This window comes from Carlito syrichta, unplaced genomic scaffold, assembly GCF_000164805.1.
Source record: "Carlito syrichta isolate Samal-C Ts95f unplaced genomic scaffold, Tarsius_syrichta-2.0.1 Scaffold314358, whole genome shotgun sequence".
Classification (NCBI taxonomy): domain Eukaryota; kingdom Metazoa; phylum Chordata; class Mammalia; order Primates; family Tarsiidae; genus Carlito; species Carlito syrichta.
The window spans coordinates 501598-518981 of NW_007258454.1; the positions used below are offsets into that span (position 1 = coordinate 501598).

At 34.4% G+C, this 17384-nt stretch overlaps 1 protein-coding gene across 1 annotated transcript in view; it reads right to left on the reverse strand.

Annotated features, from left to right (window-relative positions):
- The window catches only part of MMRN1 (multimerin 1), a 61492-nt gene that overhangs the window by 31490 nt on the left and 12618 nt on the right, over window positions 1-17384 (reverse strand). The window contains exons 2-3 of the mRNA XM_008071523.1: window positions 14325-14444; window positions 11344-11450 (exon numbers count right to left, since the gene is read on the reverse strand). Of these exons, the coding sequence (XP_008069714.1) occupies window positions 11344-11450; window positions 14325-14444 (227 nt within the window). The remainder of the gene's footprint in view (window positions 1-11343; window positions 11451-14324; window positions 14445-17384) is intronic.

The following is a 17384-nucleotide window of genomic DNA, read 5'->3' on the forward strand; positions in this document are numbered from 1 at the left end:
TGAGAATTTTAGCATCTATGTTCATCAAGGATACTGACCTATAGTTCTCTTTCTTTGTTGGGTCTTTACCTGGCTTGGGTATCAATGTGATGCTAGCTTCATAAAATGATTTGGGGAGAGTTCCATCTTTCTCAATCACCTGGAATACTTTCAACAGGATTGGTATCAGTTCATCCTTGTATGTTTTGTAGAATTCTGCTGGAAAACCATCTGGTCCAGGGCATTTTTTGTAGGTTGTTTTCTTATGACATAGTCAATTTCGTGGATTGCTATTGGTTTATTTAGGGTCTTGATTTCTTCTTGTTTCAACCTAGAGAGGTTGTGTGATGTCAGAAAGTCCTCCATTTCCTTTAGGTTTTCAAGTTTGTTTCAAAGTCCATTTCCTTTAGGTTTTCAAGTATACATAATAGTCTCTGATAATCTTGTATTTTTCAGGGTCAGATGCGACTTCATCTTTTATGTTTCAGATTGTGTTTACTTAGGTTTTTTTCTCTCTTTTTCTTGGTCAATCTAGCTAGGGGGCCATCAATCTTGTGTATCCTTTCAAAGAACCAGCATTCTTTTTTCGTTGACTTTTGTATTATCCCTTTGACTTCTATGTCCCAGATATGGGCTTTTATTTTGGTGATCTGAATTCTTCTGCTGAAGTTAGGGTTTTGATGGTCTTGTTTTTCCAGCTTCCTTAGGTGACTTGTTAGGCTGTTAACTTGTGATCTTTCCAATTTGGGGGGGTGCATTTGTAGAGATATGAATTCCCCTCTTACTACTGATTTCATGGCATCCCAGAGGTTTTGGTAAGATGTTTCTCCATTTTCATTTGTTTCCTGGTATCTTTTAATCTCTGTTTTGATTTCCATGTTGACCCAGGAGTTATTTAGCATCATGTTGTTTAGTGTCTGTGTCTTTGTGTATTTGGGGGGAACTTTGTTGGTGTTGATATTTGTTTTTATTCCACTGTGGTCTTAGAAGGTGCATGGCAAAATTTCAGTCTTATGAAATTTGTTTATGCTTGATTTATGGCCAAGGATGTGGTCTATCTTAGAGTACATTCCATGCAGTGATGAGTAGAATGTATGTTCTATGGTCACTGGGTGGAGTGTTCTATAGGTATCAATTAAGTCCATTTGGTCAAGAGTCACACTGAAGTTCCGGATCTCCTTGCTGATTTTTTGTCCTGATGATCTGTCCAGGGTTGTGAGTGAGGTATTAAAGTCCCCAGCTATGATAGTGTTTGAGTGAATATCTTTTTAAAGTTTGTCTAGGAGCTGCTTTATGAAAGTTGGTGTTCCTATGTTGGGTACATATATGTTTAGGATGGATATTTCTTGTTGATGGATTGAAGCTTTAATCATTATGTAGTGACTTTCTGTATCTTTTTAAATTTTTGATAGCCTAAAAAGTATTTTGTCTGATATTAAGGTCACAACTTCAGCTTTCTTCTGTGCTCATTTTCCTGAAATTTTGCTTCCCATCCTCTTACTTTGAGTCTGTGAGTGTTCTTTCTGGTGAGATGAGTCTCTTAGAGACAATATATCATTGCCTCATGATATTTGATCCATTTTGCCATTCTATGTCTTTTCAGTGGTGCATTTACTCCATTCACATTCGGGCTAGTTATTGAAATATGAGGATTATCCCTGTCATAAGGTTCTTATAGAATTGTTTTTGTTCCTATTTGTTGCTTTTCTTTCAATTTTTGGTTTGAGTTGTGTGTTTTCAGTCTTTTTCCTGCACTCTTGTGAAGAATGTTGTTGTTCTTTTTTTTCTTTTCTTCTGTATTGAATAATTTCTTAAATTTTTCTTGTAGAGGTGGTCTAGAGACAGTGTAAGATCTTAGGGATTGAATGTCTGGGAAAGATTTTACTTCTCCACTGATGAAGCTTAGCTTGACTGAGTAGGTTATTCTTGTTGAAATTGTTTATCTTTGAGAACTTTGATGATTGGGCTCCACGCTCTCCTAGCCTGAAGTGTTTCTGTAGATAAATCTGCTGCTATTCTAATTGGTATTCCCTGGTAGGTAGTCTGACATTTTTCTCTTGCTGCCTTTAGAATTTTTTTTATACCTACTTTGTTTAGGGGAATTATTATGTGTCTTAGAGTTGGTCTTCTCATTTGTTGTCTTGCAGGGGTTCTCTGGATCTCTTGTGTTTGAATTTTTGCATCACTGATGAGATGAGGGAAGTTTTTTTGAATAATTTCATGGAATGTTTGTTCTAGGGTGGTCTCTGTCTCTCTTTCTATCTCAGGAAGCCAAATTACTCTTAGGTTCGGCTTCTTGAAGTAATTACTAATCTCTTGAAAGTTTTGTTCTGTCTTTTTAAGCTTCTTTTCTATGTTTTTGACAGTTTGGATTAGTTCTATATTTTGGTCCTCAAGCTCTGAGATTCTTTCTTCTGCTTGACTAAATCTGCTTTCTGTGCTTATTAGTTTGTTATTTATTTCAATCACAGTATTCTTTACTGATTTATCTCAGTTATCAACTCCTTCCTATTTTCCTCTTGTCGCTCCTCAATTCTTTTTATTCTCTCTATTAATGTCTTGATATCTGGGTTTGTATTATGTGACCAGTCATTCTAGGGCTCTTCATTGTTTGTGTTCTGACGTCTGTTTTCTCAATGTCTAAGCTCCCAGGGGTCTGTGTGAGACTCATATTCTTCTTTTGGTTTTTCTTCATTTGTGTAGGTTTTACTCCTCACTTTTTCCTCCTCTCCCCTTCTTTAATTTTGTTGTTCAGGGATGGTGGTGTTGTTTTTACTTTTGTTTGCCCAATCTCCTATTCCTCTTTATGTGAATCCTCTAGCTTTGTTCAATTCTGAAGCTGCACTGTGGGTTGGGGGCTGTCCTTTTTTGCAGTTTTGAGGTTTAATTGAGGGGGAAACTGTGATTCAAAATCTATCTGCGGATCCCAATATCCACCAACAGGTGTATGGGTACCCTGGAGCCACCTTCCCACTGCCTTGCAATCTGTCCATGCAGTGGGAGAATGTTTGTTCCTGAAAGCAAAATGAGGTAAAAAAAAAAAAAAAAAGGGAAAGAATGGAATAGGGAAGGATGGGGGGAATTAGGAAGGTGGAGAGAGAAAAGAGTTAGAGGGATAACAGACATATGTATAACTTAGGTTCCAAGTTGGTGGCTGGGTGGAGCTGGGTGGAGCTGGCAGGGTGATGCAGGTTTCTGCCTGGTCCTGGGAAAGAGAGAATGGCTGCGGCGGACACCTCTTCACAGGCCATGGGCCTCCTCCCTGACCCTCCCTGATCCTCTCTCTCCACAGATTGTACTCAGGGCTCCAGCTGATCTCCAGTCCCTCCACAGCCAGGGGCTGAGCTGGGGGAGGCAGAATGTGAGACAGCCAGGTGCTACAGGTCGGCAGGGTGCGGGGTGGCTCAGGGCAGGGCAGGGTGGCATAGCTGGTGAGGGAGCCTGGAATTTCGTGGGGCTGGGAGCCGAGGGCCCCAGCGGCAGTGGTACACTGCATGGGACTGGCTGCAGCAGCCACCTTTTGCAGAGGCAACAGCGGCAGCAGTGCAATGCGTGGGACCTGATTTAGTTTATTTTGCTATTTCTGTAAAATAGCTTCTTAGGAAACTTTAAAGTCAACACAATAAAATTTAAAATCATTATCAATGAAACTTGAAATCTCACATACAAGTGTTTTCATATTTTACCAAAAACATAAAAATCAATAATGTAAAAGGAATTAATTTTTTTAATCTCAGGAAATTAGAAAGAAAATTTCCTTTAATACTGCATTAATAATATATTAATACATATGAACACTAAAGAAAAATATTTCCATTAAATATGTGTATGAGAAAATTGATCGAATTTTTTTATTGAATTTTTTAACAAGTGGAGCCAGTACAAATAATAGTGAAAAAGTCTCCCAGGAGTTCCAGACAAAATTTTAGTTACACTTCTGGGTTTTTTTTTAATTTGACCCTATAAGTTACTGTATTAATATACCTCTGACTGAAACAATAATAATGTGTTATCAAGCAAAAAGACTTTAATCTTTTCTAGATGAATTTCATACTTACTGCCATATATCAAATACATAACAAAGATAATAAACATGGGGGAGAGAAAGAGAGAGAGAGAGAGAGAGAGAGAGAGAGAGAGAGAGAGAGAGAGAGAGAGGCAGACAGAAAAACAGACAGAGAAGTAGAAAGACAGATATGGAAAGTAAGAGCACATGCTAATAATTAGAATAATAAAAAGTGAATAAATAGTTGGACTTCAAAGGTAGCCTGTGCTGCTACAGCTAAAAAGGTTGTTTATTCACTTTAATACAAATTGTGAAATTTAACATTTGGAAAACAGGCTTAAAAAATTATGCTTTAAAAATGACCCTCTAACAGAAATACCAATCCTTTTTTTAGCTTTAAAAGAAAAGCAATGTACCCCTTGTTAAACTGGAGATAATTGAAAAACTGATGAAAGATAGCATTGATATAAAAATATTATATGCTGTAAATATATATATTTGAAACATATATATTCTATTTGAAATGAATATGTATCAACTAGATTATATAGATGTATATACACTATTTGAAACACAATTTAATAAAGATTCAATTATATAAGAAAAAAGATTCTCTAGTAAAGTATATGAACATGAAAATTGCATGACAAACTTCAAAAATATAATGAAAGATCCTTGATTTATATTGTCCTGAATTTAGCCAAATGATGTTTATGAATCTCTATGAATTGATTAAATAGCATGTTTCTACAAACATTTTCATGACTTAGTTAATAAAAAGATAATGAACATTTAAAAATGCATACAGTATTTAAGACTCTACCAAGAACATGAATACAATCACTTTTAATTCAGGAGCACCTGCTAAATAATTCAGTAGGAGGACAATACCTTTGATGTTAGTTAGAAATGATCAACTTATTGAGACCTCATGTTACCTAGTAGCTCTAAATCTGATACAGAAGGCTTTAAAGGATGTTGAGGCAGTTCTGTATATTAAATCATCTCTCTGACAAGAACATCATTTAGCTGGTGTCATCCATATGAAAAGAAAGGGCACACTAATAATTTGAAGAAATAAGTAAATTATTTAGAAATTATTGGAATGATTTGTGGTGTGATTTATATTACTTGGTATATATTTTCTATATTATAGACAATGTGTTCTTTTAAGTAAATAAAAAGTAATGCATCCTCAATTTTTGATGAATATACAGTATTGATTTATACATTAATTGATGATACTGAATTAGTTGTTGAATGTTGGAATATGACTCCTGCCTCTTCCCACCCAATTCTCATAATTGAGAGGCAGATTGGTTTGGGTGTTTGCGATTCTGCAATGGAGTGACCTCAGTAAAAATCACAGAAGCATTTTACATAGGGTTTATTTCTAGGAGTTCAAAATACTTTGCTAAAGCTTTATTATAAATAGTAAAGCACTATTTTATATTACATTATCTTACTGTAGTGAAATACTCCTTACAAAGTATTATTACATACTATATATTTAATATGGAGATTATAACATTATGTTTCACTTAGTATCCTTTAATGACTGGAACAACAAGGAGAATCTCTTACACTCAGGCACACACACACACACACACACACACACACACACACACACACACACACAAAGAGGATGTGTAGGGGGTTTTTAACACTTCTAGGAACCTATTTGAGATTTGAGTTAGAGCACTTAGTCAAGCTATAGTTCTCTCTGTGCTCCCTAGTCCAGGTAAGCATTTGGATGCTCATGAAGTAAAAAAAATTTAGGTGACAGGCAAGGTGTCAAGAACAGAAAGGAAGCAAATGAAGTGCATCCAAGTTTAATCGTCTATTGACCTCAGGGTCAAAAGAATTTCAGATCTATATTATTCATGTGATCTGGAAAAATGCTATTGAATTAAATCAAGAGAATAGAAAGTGATATGCAGGAGAGAATAAGTCAATTAAAAATAGATTGAAAACACAAGAAAAAAAATTCAGTGACAAGAGGGAGAGGAGAAAGTAAATAGAAAATCTGTCAGAACAAAAGCAATCAAAAGAGATTTAAAAAATACATACGTAGAAGTATGAAGTGAAAGCCTAGTTGTTTTGCACATTTTGATATTTGATGATTCACTCCTCATTATGTGGAAATATATATATGAAATGGCAAGCAGTTAAACCTTTTCCATATTTTCAGGCAGTTTTAAAAAGACCAATTTGATAGAAAATGTAATTGTTAAAATACTTTATGGTATTGAATGCCCAAAACTAATGTAATTTGTGTATTTATGTGTATACACAGGCTCATAAAGCTTCCCACTTGCTCTTAGCTATACTTATTGCTAAATTCATTGTGTTTAAGAAACTGGGTGGGAAAATTACACTCTCAAATAAAGAGAACATGAACCTTTTTCCTGTGGAATTCATGGGTTGGAGTCCCTGCCAAAGCTGTTAAAAACTTGAAATGCCTGTTTTACAAATTCAATAGTTTACGTTATCTTTTCTTAGCTCTGTTTGCCAACTGGGGTTCAATACTTACATTCATCCCAATTTATTACACAGAATTTAACCAGCCACAGGGAAGAGCTGATAGGATCTCTGACAGTGGAGTCAGTTACTCTTCTGTGATAAAGAGCCTAGTTGATCGATACTCTTTTGTTTTTTCATTTAGCAATCTTTCTGTCTCCCCAAATGTATTCTCTACCACAGGGACTGCCACAGATTCCAGGTTTTCCAAGCAATCTATCTTCTCTTTCACTGAAGCACAGACCTTTCTTTTGTTCCATAGAGTGCAGATTTCTGGGTCTTTTTTTCCTTGGTCCCTTCTAAGCAATAGGTGCAGGGTCAGAAGGGCATTTATTTAAGTCAACTAAATTTTTAAGATCTTTGTGCACTTCAGATTTTTTTAATGTAATATATATTTTTAAAATAGACTCCTTATTTATTTTCTCCCAACACAATTACTCTCTTTTTCCCCCGCAATGGAACTCTGACCTTGGCAGATCAAGGATTTATTGAAGCAAGGTCGGCAAGTGTCTAGCGTGGAAGCAACAGCTTTCTTATTAGATGCTTTTTTTTTTTTTTAATTAGACAGGTTTTATCTGCAAGTTTTTTTGTTTTCCTTCCAGGCCTTTGAGCCATATGGAGGAAGTCATTAATGGCAACTCAGTAATGAGGACGCCTGCTCTCTCCCGCTCAGAGCCAGAAAACCTTCCTGTGTGGCCTGAGAAGATAGATTTCCAGTTGATCCTGCAGTATCAAGTGAATACTTGCATGGTGAATGTGCTGTGTATGTGTTAGGGTTTGCTGAGATTTACTAGCTAAACTGAAGTAGGCAGTTTGGTACAGCAAAGACTTAGGTACACCGTGTTCTTCAACTAAACGTATCATAATTTTATTGTGCAAGAATGCTTACAGGAGGTAATGTTCTGTCTCAATTATCACTGGTTTCTATAATTTTCAATTCATATTACTTGGATTACATTTAAAATATTCTTGATAGAGAAATATCATATTTGAAATGTTGGTTACAGTAGTTACAGCTTTTATATAATTATCAAATTATTTCATAACATTTGTAAAACCAAATACTTAAATATTTGAATATTAAATAATTCAGTTATTTGTTGTATATTCATAATAGATGGTAGGTGTCAGTTTATATTAATACCCATGCATGCTCACATATTTTCAGCATTCATAATATCTGTGATATACTTTGAGACATCATTTTACAAGATATCTTTTTTCCTGTATAGATGATCTGACTAAAGCAAACTGGATTTTTAAAAACAGATTTGCAAGAAATTTCTGTTTGTGCTGCTCTCTGTGTCATTAAAGCAAGTCACGATTTCCTTGTTTTACTTCAGAATATTTTAGAGACATCTACTGGAAAGGCACATTATTGCAAAATTTTATAAGATAGACGTAAATGGCATGTTACTTCTGACTCCAAAAAAATGTCTTGAATACCATACCACAACACTAGATCCCTTTCTGAAGACAAAACTCTTATACACTCTATCTTGGATGGTTCACTTCTCATTATGAGGAAATATTTTATACATAAAATGAGAAAAAGTATATAACAAACGTAAAATATATCAAAACTATGACTTCTATGTTGGGCATAACGCTCCTTTTTCCCAATACAGTTGTATTCAATTAGACTTTTTTTTTAATGGTATCCTTTTGATATATGACTAACATTTTTAATAAGGCAATCCAGCACTATTACTATCAGGGTTTTGATTATCCGAGTTGCAGTTAAAGTGCATGTGTGGCAGATGTGCAATATTGTGGAATAAGACCCAAGGGTGAATTGCTCCATGGATTTTGAGTTACCACATTGCTTTCTAAGAGTATGGGATGGATCGACAGAAAAAGAGGAAGAAAGAAACAGAAACAAGGGTAGAAAAATTGAGGGAAAAAAGTAAAAGACAATATATTTTCTAGCAGCTCTATTGTATTCCTGATCTATTAATGTTTCTTGTATATTTATGAGATCTCCCCAATGCACTCTAAATTAAAAGGAAAGTCTTATCTCCATGTTATGAAATTTAACTTGTTTGTGGGGAGGAAACTTGTTAAGGAAGCAGGGATTTGTGAAGTTTATGTAGTACTTAGCATATTTTCTACGAATTAAATAATCTCCTGATATTCTGAGACACTGGAGTGATTATCGTGGTCGCTATATATCCAGGTTATTACAAACCCCTGAGGGCACAGAGGAGTTTAAAGAATGGATCAAACTGATTATTCTTAGCTATATTTGGGACAGCTTGTCATATGAGACAGCATCGACAGCATTGTCAAACAGTTTATTCTTATAGGGGAGACAATTTTCTCTCCCATGTAAGAATAAAAAAAGTTGGCATATATATAAAGTGTAAGAAGAAACTGGCATGTAATTGGATAGGTATCAGAACTGAAAAATGTGCACACACACACAAAAAAAACCAGAATAGAGATAATGAAGAATGGTTCAAGTGACAAAGGGACACAGTAGTTCTTGATACAGTCAGTGCATCAATTGCACTAATAAAAAATTCATCATTTAAAAATAAAGCTGCAATAAAAGTGAAAAGTAGGATGGTCAAAGTATTGTAGGGAGCAACAGGAGATTCTTTTGGAATCAAAGCTGTATTAGAGTCAACTGTATGACAACATGACACAAGAACACATCTGCCATCAGAACATTATTCCCACAGTAGAAAAGAGACCCTTCAACAACAAGGTACCCAGCAGATACCTGAATTATGAGTAGTTTCAATTAAACTATTGTGATGGAAGGTCATAGTCAGAACTGTTCTGGGACATTTTTGTCTCTGGGAAATAAGACAGTGATTTGCAAATCTAGTATAAAAGATATCTATAAGTTGCTTCTAGTTAGAGTAGAAGGTGTCATTAAATAATCAAAGACAAACTACTTGAATTGTTTAAATATTTTATATAGTGCTTTGAATAAAGCAAATGATAGTGCGTAGTAGATATTTGAAACTATCAACTAGTCTTTGTTTCTTATGTGTATATTTATAATGATAGAATTCTGTGGGTTTTTTTTCTTCCCACATATATGTAGTATACTGTAGTGATAAATTGATTTGTAAGTATAAAAGGATGACATGTAAAGCAACAGCAGTCCTCATCAACTGGTGCCCTGCCATTCTTTAATCTATAGACTCTCTCCCTGCCACATTTTACATGCAGGTTTTTATGGGCAATAGGATGTGTAGTGACATCCTAAATTTCTATAAAGGTACTCTGCAAACCAACATTTGAATCCGCAAGAAAAATCACAGAATTAATATTCTTAAGATATTCTTCTTCATATACAAAAAGAAATACTGTTCTTAGAAAAATAAATCTAAATACTGTCCAGAACTTTTAATCATTTGCCAAGAATGAACTAGAAACAAATATGTTTTATCATTGTGAGTGTTTGTACACTTCATGGAAATCACAAGTACTTTGAAAGCAGGGCTATATTTAGATCGTTTTAGAATATGCTAAAGGGTCTGATTTCCAAATATTTTCAGTACAGATTATATTTTATTTAAAAGTTTATTTTACCTGATTATAAATGCAGCACATATTTATGCTATTGTCTAAAAATATATTGAATTTTCATAACATCTTTGAAATTCAGGCCAGACCCAGAACAAATAACATTACAATGAAATGTGCCCACAGATTCAATGATATTGGCTAGTGAAACCATATATAATATCCCTAACTAAACTGCAGGATTCCTAGAGCTTTCGTATTATGATTTTCTTTTTCTTAATGTGAATCATAATGGTTTCTTCACACTTACATTAATTTTTAATCACAGTCTCTTACACTGTTGATTGAATTCCCCATCACTGCTAATGGCCTTTCTTGTAATATTCATTCATTTAAAATATGTATGCCAATGCCATATCTTGTTTTTCAAAGGAAACCTGCTTAAAGCAAAAAGCAAAATAATAGTCACATGGATGTTGGGCCACAGCAGGTTACCATGTGTTTGATCAGCCTTGCCACCAGAAAATCCTTAAAATCTCAATTGAAAAAAATGGTTCCATTAGGATTTTTTTTTAAAAGGAGAATTATTCATGGGATACTTTTTACATTCATATTGAATTTCATTCCCGTGCACATTATTTAAAATAACTGAACTGAAGCAAAACTAGAGGGTAGTCTCATTTTTACACAAAGTCACTTCTAATAATACTTTATTTAAAATATAAAATTAATAGTCCTGATATTTTAATAAGGCATATAGTTAACAATCAATAAGATATTTTGTCAGATCTTCATTTACTCATCATATAAAGCTAACATAAAATTGGACAGAGAAGTTAAAGAATAGTTTGGGGTGCTATAATAGCTGCCCAGTTAGGAAGATCTAGAAAGGTAGCAGTCCTGTCTGGCGTGGTAGTTCAAGCCTGTAATCCCTGCACTTTGGGAGGCCAAGGCGAGAGGACTGCCTTGAGCCCAGGAGTTCAAGACCAGCCTGGGCAACTTGGCGAGACCTCATTTCTACAATAAATAAAAAATTAGCCAGGCATGGTGGCGCATGCCTGTAGTTCCAGCTATTTGGAAGGCTGAGGTGGAAGGGTCGCCTGAGCCCAGTAGATTGAGGCCGTGGTGGCCGTGGGTTTGCTACTGCACTCCAGCCTGGGCGACAGTGAGTCTCAGACTCAAAAAACAAAAAAAAAAAGAAAGAAAAGAAAGGTAACAGTCCTAGCAATTTGGCTACCTGTTAATTTACCATGATTCAAAAGGGAAAATGCAGTTATTTTCTTCAATGGAATCAGTTGCTTATTCTTCAGATTTTTAATGCTTCTAGTTGTTGTTATGAAATTAATAATAGAGTATACCTTTCAGCTGACATTTTGGTCCACTGTATCCAGGACAGCACCTCCAGTCCAATGAGGTAACGATTTTATGCTGCATCCTATAGATAGGATTGGATATCTTCTGTGATCTGGAAAGAAGAGCAATTGGAGAAAAATAGATTATTTGTCTCACATTAAATTATTCATTGAAAAATTAATGTAAAGAATTTGGAACAATAGCCGAAATAAGCATTTAATAAGTGTTGGCTGTTATTATTATAATCCTAATCTTCAACTTCAACTTATAACTTAGATTTCTTCAGATACATTGCAAAAAGCATTAGTAGATTCTACTATTTGTTACTTTAAATTGATACCATCATTGATTTTCTAAAGATATTATAATTTTCCTCTTGATAATGCTTTTAACTAAACCAATGTAAAAGCTTATTTTAATTTTTATTTTTAAAGTTATGTAATGATTTATTCTACTTCAGTTCCCATTACTTTGTATATTGTTATAGTTAAAAGTTATATATTGCTATATATTTTATATTGCATTTTCTATTTCCTCTCAGATCAATATCAAACAATATGAAACAAATTAGACATTAGTAATCTAATAGAATTTATGATAATCACTATCTTTTTTTTTTTTTTTTTTTTTTTTTTTTTTGAGTTGGAGTCTCACTCTGTGGCCCAGACTGGAGTGCAGTGGCCGCTCCCGGTCACCGCAATCTCGACCTGCTGGGGGCTCCAGCGATCCTTCTGCCTCAGCCTTCCAAGTAGCTGGAATTACAGGCACGCGCTACCACGCCTGGCTAATTTTTTTATTTATTGTAGAGATGAGGTCTCGCCAAGTTGCCCAGGTGGGTCTCGATCCCGCGGGCTCAGGCAATCCACTCACCTCAGCCTCCCAAGGCGCAGGATTACAGGCTGAGCCACCGAGCCCGGCTGATCACTATCATTTTCAATTGCATTTTCTCATCGCCCAAATTTTAAAATTATACTGTCTATTTCTGTCATATAGTATTTCTCTAAGAGAAAGAGACAGAGAGGGAGCGAGAGAAAGAAATAAATCTAACATGAGATATTATTATTTCTGAGACAAAACCACAGAAGATAAAGAAACTATAGCATTTCAACACAATAATCAACATAATTAGAGAATGGTACTAAATTACAGGCTCTATGCATATGCATGTGAGCTATAAATAAAATGTCATATTACTCTTATCCATGTGACTTCAATATTTAGCTGATATTTGTCACATGGATATGTGCAGTGGGTGCATATGATCTTGTTTAATTTTCATATTTGTTCTATGATGAAGATCTTATTATTATCCTGATTTGCTGATGAGGAATCAAAGGAAGAGAGAGGTAAAATAACTTGCCTGAAGACTCTTATCTAAAAGTGGTGGACCCGGTATGTCAACTTATGTTGTGTGAGCTAGCCTCCCACACTACTACCTTAGAGACTGTCACTTACAACTATATAGAGGCAACAGTCATCCACATAGGTAAACCTTGAATATGTTAAGGTCATTCAGTATAACAGACTGGGAATTAGGAGTCATGGGTTTAGTTTTTGCTATAACTAGACAGGTGACTCAACATGACCTAGATCATTACTCAATTTTTACATTTTACATGTGCTATACAATTCTTCCCATCTCTGAAAGCACGTTAATCATTTACCTCCATTCATTCTAGTAAATTATATTCAGTAAATAACTCTGTCCAGTGAAAGTGAAATATCATCTCCAGTCTAACAGTTAAAGCTAAACAGGAAGCAAGTCAATTTGGAAAGGAACTTTTTAGAGTCTGTATAATGGTGAGTTCAAGCAGTTAGCTGAATTATTGTTAGGGTCAATGATCCTGCCTTGGCAAACTGAATGTCAATCTTAGACATAATCAACGAAAAAATGACAAATATTGCTTAAGTACTGAAATAGTGAATGAATGGATCCATTCAAAGGTATAAAAAGATAAGAGATGAGAATAAAGATTAATATTTCTGGTTTTTTAAAGAGAAGGAAAAAAAAGAGCTCACCTTGAGTCCAGAAGGGCAATAAAATAGGGGTTATTGTGGAAACATTTTCATTACTAAAGAGTTAACAATGCATCCTTTGTGTCTCATGGTGACAAGGAAATTGTCACAAAGGAAGTCAATGCTGAAAGCAGAACTGGAGCTCAGCTCTCCCAAATCCTCAAGATGTGCTTAGGTCTCTGGCCCATGAGATGTAGCTATTCCTTGAGGGACTGGGAGACACCTTGATTTTATGTATTCTTACTGTGCAGTGTTCCAGATTGCCAATATGTCAGATTCATTGCCTGAGTTATTTGTATGACAATTTGCATAACATTAACCATTATGGCCTGAATAACAATTTTTGGTTTTTTTATAGGCTCTTCAGAAACATCTCCAGCTGAGCTACTGTGACTGTATGAATTCAGATAATTTATCAATTACTCAGCCCCACATTTTAGGACAATGACATAGATTTTTTTTTTAAATGAAACCAAATAACATGGATCATTAAAATAGACACAAGAAGAAAGGCCTCACTTAGCTGTTTTACCATACATAATTGCTTCCCAAATTTTAGAATAGGAGCCAAGTTATGAACTTCTCTCTGCTCTAGTATGAAAAGAAAACAATAAAACAACTTCAAAATTGTATATAAAGTTCATAAGAAATTAAAGGGCAGAATTATCAGGTCATAGAATAAAAGTTATAGTGATAATAAAAATAGAAACATGCATGGGAATTAACATTAATTTGCACTCACAAGACACAAGGCACTAGGCTAAGTGCATTGCCCCATATGACTTTATAAACAACGCAAATGCTATCAGTATCTGTATTTTAACTTACTGAAGGTCAGACATTTAGTCTAATGTGATGACTGTCCCCTGACCCTACTACACATATGTACCTGGAATGACTAACATTATAAATTTCCAGCCATAAATGATCATGGTGCATGCAGGGGTTATTTTCAAGAACTATGACATACCTTTGAGGACAGTATCCACTGGTCCAGCCACAGAGTCCTCTCCCACCTGGAACATAAGTGATCTGGTTGTCCAGTATCACTGTGGGAGATAACCTGGTGTGAACATAGGCACACCAATTCCTAAGGAAGAGATCATTGTTGTTAGAACAAAAAGATCATTGTCAAGAAAAATATTTTTCATCAAAATTATTTTCATAGACCTACTTCTGCCATACTGTAGATAAGTCAAAAGTTGCTATCTAGCTATAAAATATCTAAATATTATGGCCAGAGATAGAACTTTCTGAAATTTATGTTTGTAGTTTATTATATGAAAAATTATAGGATACATGTATTTAACTCCTCATACCAAATTAAGATTTGTATGTTTGTGTGAGAGCAAACACACTTAATACTGCATCTCTGTACTCATGGAAAGTAAAAAAAACCAATAAGATCAAAATAAAGAAAGAGTAAATCAAAGCTAAAACAAGAACTTGCAGTGTTTAGCTGTAAGATAAGTCAAAATCTTAGACTATCCTTCTAGCAAATATTAATATTAGTACTGAGATCAAAGATTCAGGTCTAGGTTCAATACCATGAATAATTTGCAGTAAGACATAAGTAAACAAATAAATAAATACACACTGTAAAGATCAAAAAAGAGGAAAAAAAAGTAACTGTTAGGGCAGCTGGTGGTATGACTATAAACAAATAAAGCAAAAAATATTCTAGATGCAGATTATTAAAATTAATAAGAGAGCTTAGGATGTAATTAAGTTAAATACACATTTTTTAATAGTTAATAAAAATTATATTTAGTCACAAGGTTAAGATCAGTTAGATTTCTATGTACCAACAACAACTTCAAAAAGACACTATTTACAGTAACAAAAAACCCAATAATAATGTGTCTAAGGATACATTCAACCAAAGAGGTACAAGATTAAATATATACAAATTTTAACCTTTATTGAAAGACTTTAAAGAAAACTAATCATGCTAATTAATGGGAAACCCAGTATAAATCTGTCAATTTTCCTCAAGTGAATTGAAAAATTCAATGCATTTTAAAAAAACAAACAAATCTTAATTTGGTATGAGGAGTTAAATATATGTATCCAATAATTTTTCATATAATAAACTAAAAACGTAAATTTCAGCAAGTTCTCTCTCTGGCCATAAACAGTATCAGATTTCCCTTTCCATGGTTAAAGTTACAAATCTGGACAGTTTATAAAGCTAAAGTTTTCAAATGTTGGACAGCAGACAATGCAGTGCTATGATGCTTGAGAGCAGGGAACACATGATTGCGAGCTCCACATTCAAGCTAGTTTTGATTCTGGGAACAGTTTTCAAACTGCATCACAGAGGGAAGGGGTGGCTCAAAACAAAAACAAAAACAAAAACACCAGGTGAAGAAAACAGAGATCTGAGTTTTGAGTTTGGGGATACTGGGATTTTTAAAAATGTGGGGAAGTTTAATGAAATGAGGGGGCTGTACAGAAGTCCCCTTGAATCTTGGGCCTAATGCTATGTTATACTTGCAGACAACAAACTCCAGACTCTAATAACATAGATGTTCAGCGTGAAAAACAAAAACAAATAAAACTAGATGTAAGAAGCAGAAAAATAGGACCAACACAAGGAGTAAAAATCTAGTAAATAGAAAAACAAAACATAGATGGCACAGATGTTGGAATTAGCAACTCATGACTTTAAAATAGTCAGCCCTTATATAGAACAAGAAATATGCATTATATATGAATTAAAAATTAATAGTATGTTCTTAACAGAAGTTTGGACACTGTAGAAATTAAGATCAATGAGCCTGGAGACAAGGCAATAGAAACCATTCAAACTGAAGCATAGAGAAACAATTTTAAAACATAATTGAATAAAAGCCCAAGTGGTTTAAAGTTTTGTAGTTCAAGTTCTGGAAGAGTACGAGAGAGAAAGATTGGGGTAAAATAAATATTTGAAGAGAATAAAAGGAAAGTTTCCTAAATTTGATTTTTTAAAAAAATCAGTCTTCATATTTAAGAAGCTCAATGAATTCCAAGAAGATGAACACAAAGTAAAACCTCACTTAACTACATTATACATAAATTCCAGAAAACAAGATATAAAATGAAAAAAAACAGATATGTTAACTAGCTTGATCTAATCATTCCCCATTGTCATCCGTCTAAGGCAGATAAATTGAGCCCTATAGATCTTATTGTGTAAGGGTCTTTTGAATGAGATGTTTAAAAATTCAGGCTCCTTAAAGAGAGAAAAAGACACATTGGCACATTTTGTTAAAGCATCCAGCGATACTTGAGGCAAAAATAATGTGAAACAAAGAACTGGAAAAAACAAGCCATAAAAATAAGGGCGATTTAAAATTAAGAGGACTACAATAAAGAGATCTTTAAAAAATCAACCAGATTCCTCATGCAAATGCAATAATGAACCTAATTACTGAGAATGACTCACTTCAATGGAAGCACAATTAAATTGTCTGTTATATGAACCTTTGCTGGGTGGCTGTGGAGGGTGGAGTATGGGACAGAAAAATAGTGTCATCATCACTACATGCTTGGGGCTTTGAAAAGAAAAAATATATATGTATTTATTCTCTGTGAGACAAATATCAGTGTCACCAGGCAGAGTCCTTTTGAAACCCTAAATAGTAAAACAATCTCGAGACTAAAATAGTTGAGGCACCAAAGAAGCAGATGAGCAGATTGCTCATGGTCTAGCAATCTTTGATCCAGTGTAAATTGAAAGAACTATCCACAGTGAAAGAGCCCCTGGTGTGACTCATAATTAGGTTTGTGCTACCAATGAAATAAGCTCATTAAGGGATGTTAAAAATGTAAATATAATTTTAAAACCAAATTATCTATAAAATGTAGGTTTAAAAATAGAAGATTAAGCATGGCAAAAATGGTGACTGGCAGTTTAAGGACAAATGCAATGATCCCAGACAGGCATTTTGCTTAAATCTAGAAATCCTTTGTACTTTTCTAGACTGATTATGGTGAATGGAGAGCAGGTTACTTGAAGTGCTGAGCTTTCCAAGGGGTCATAACCCTC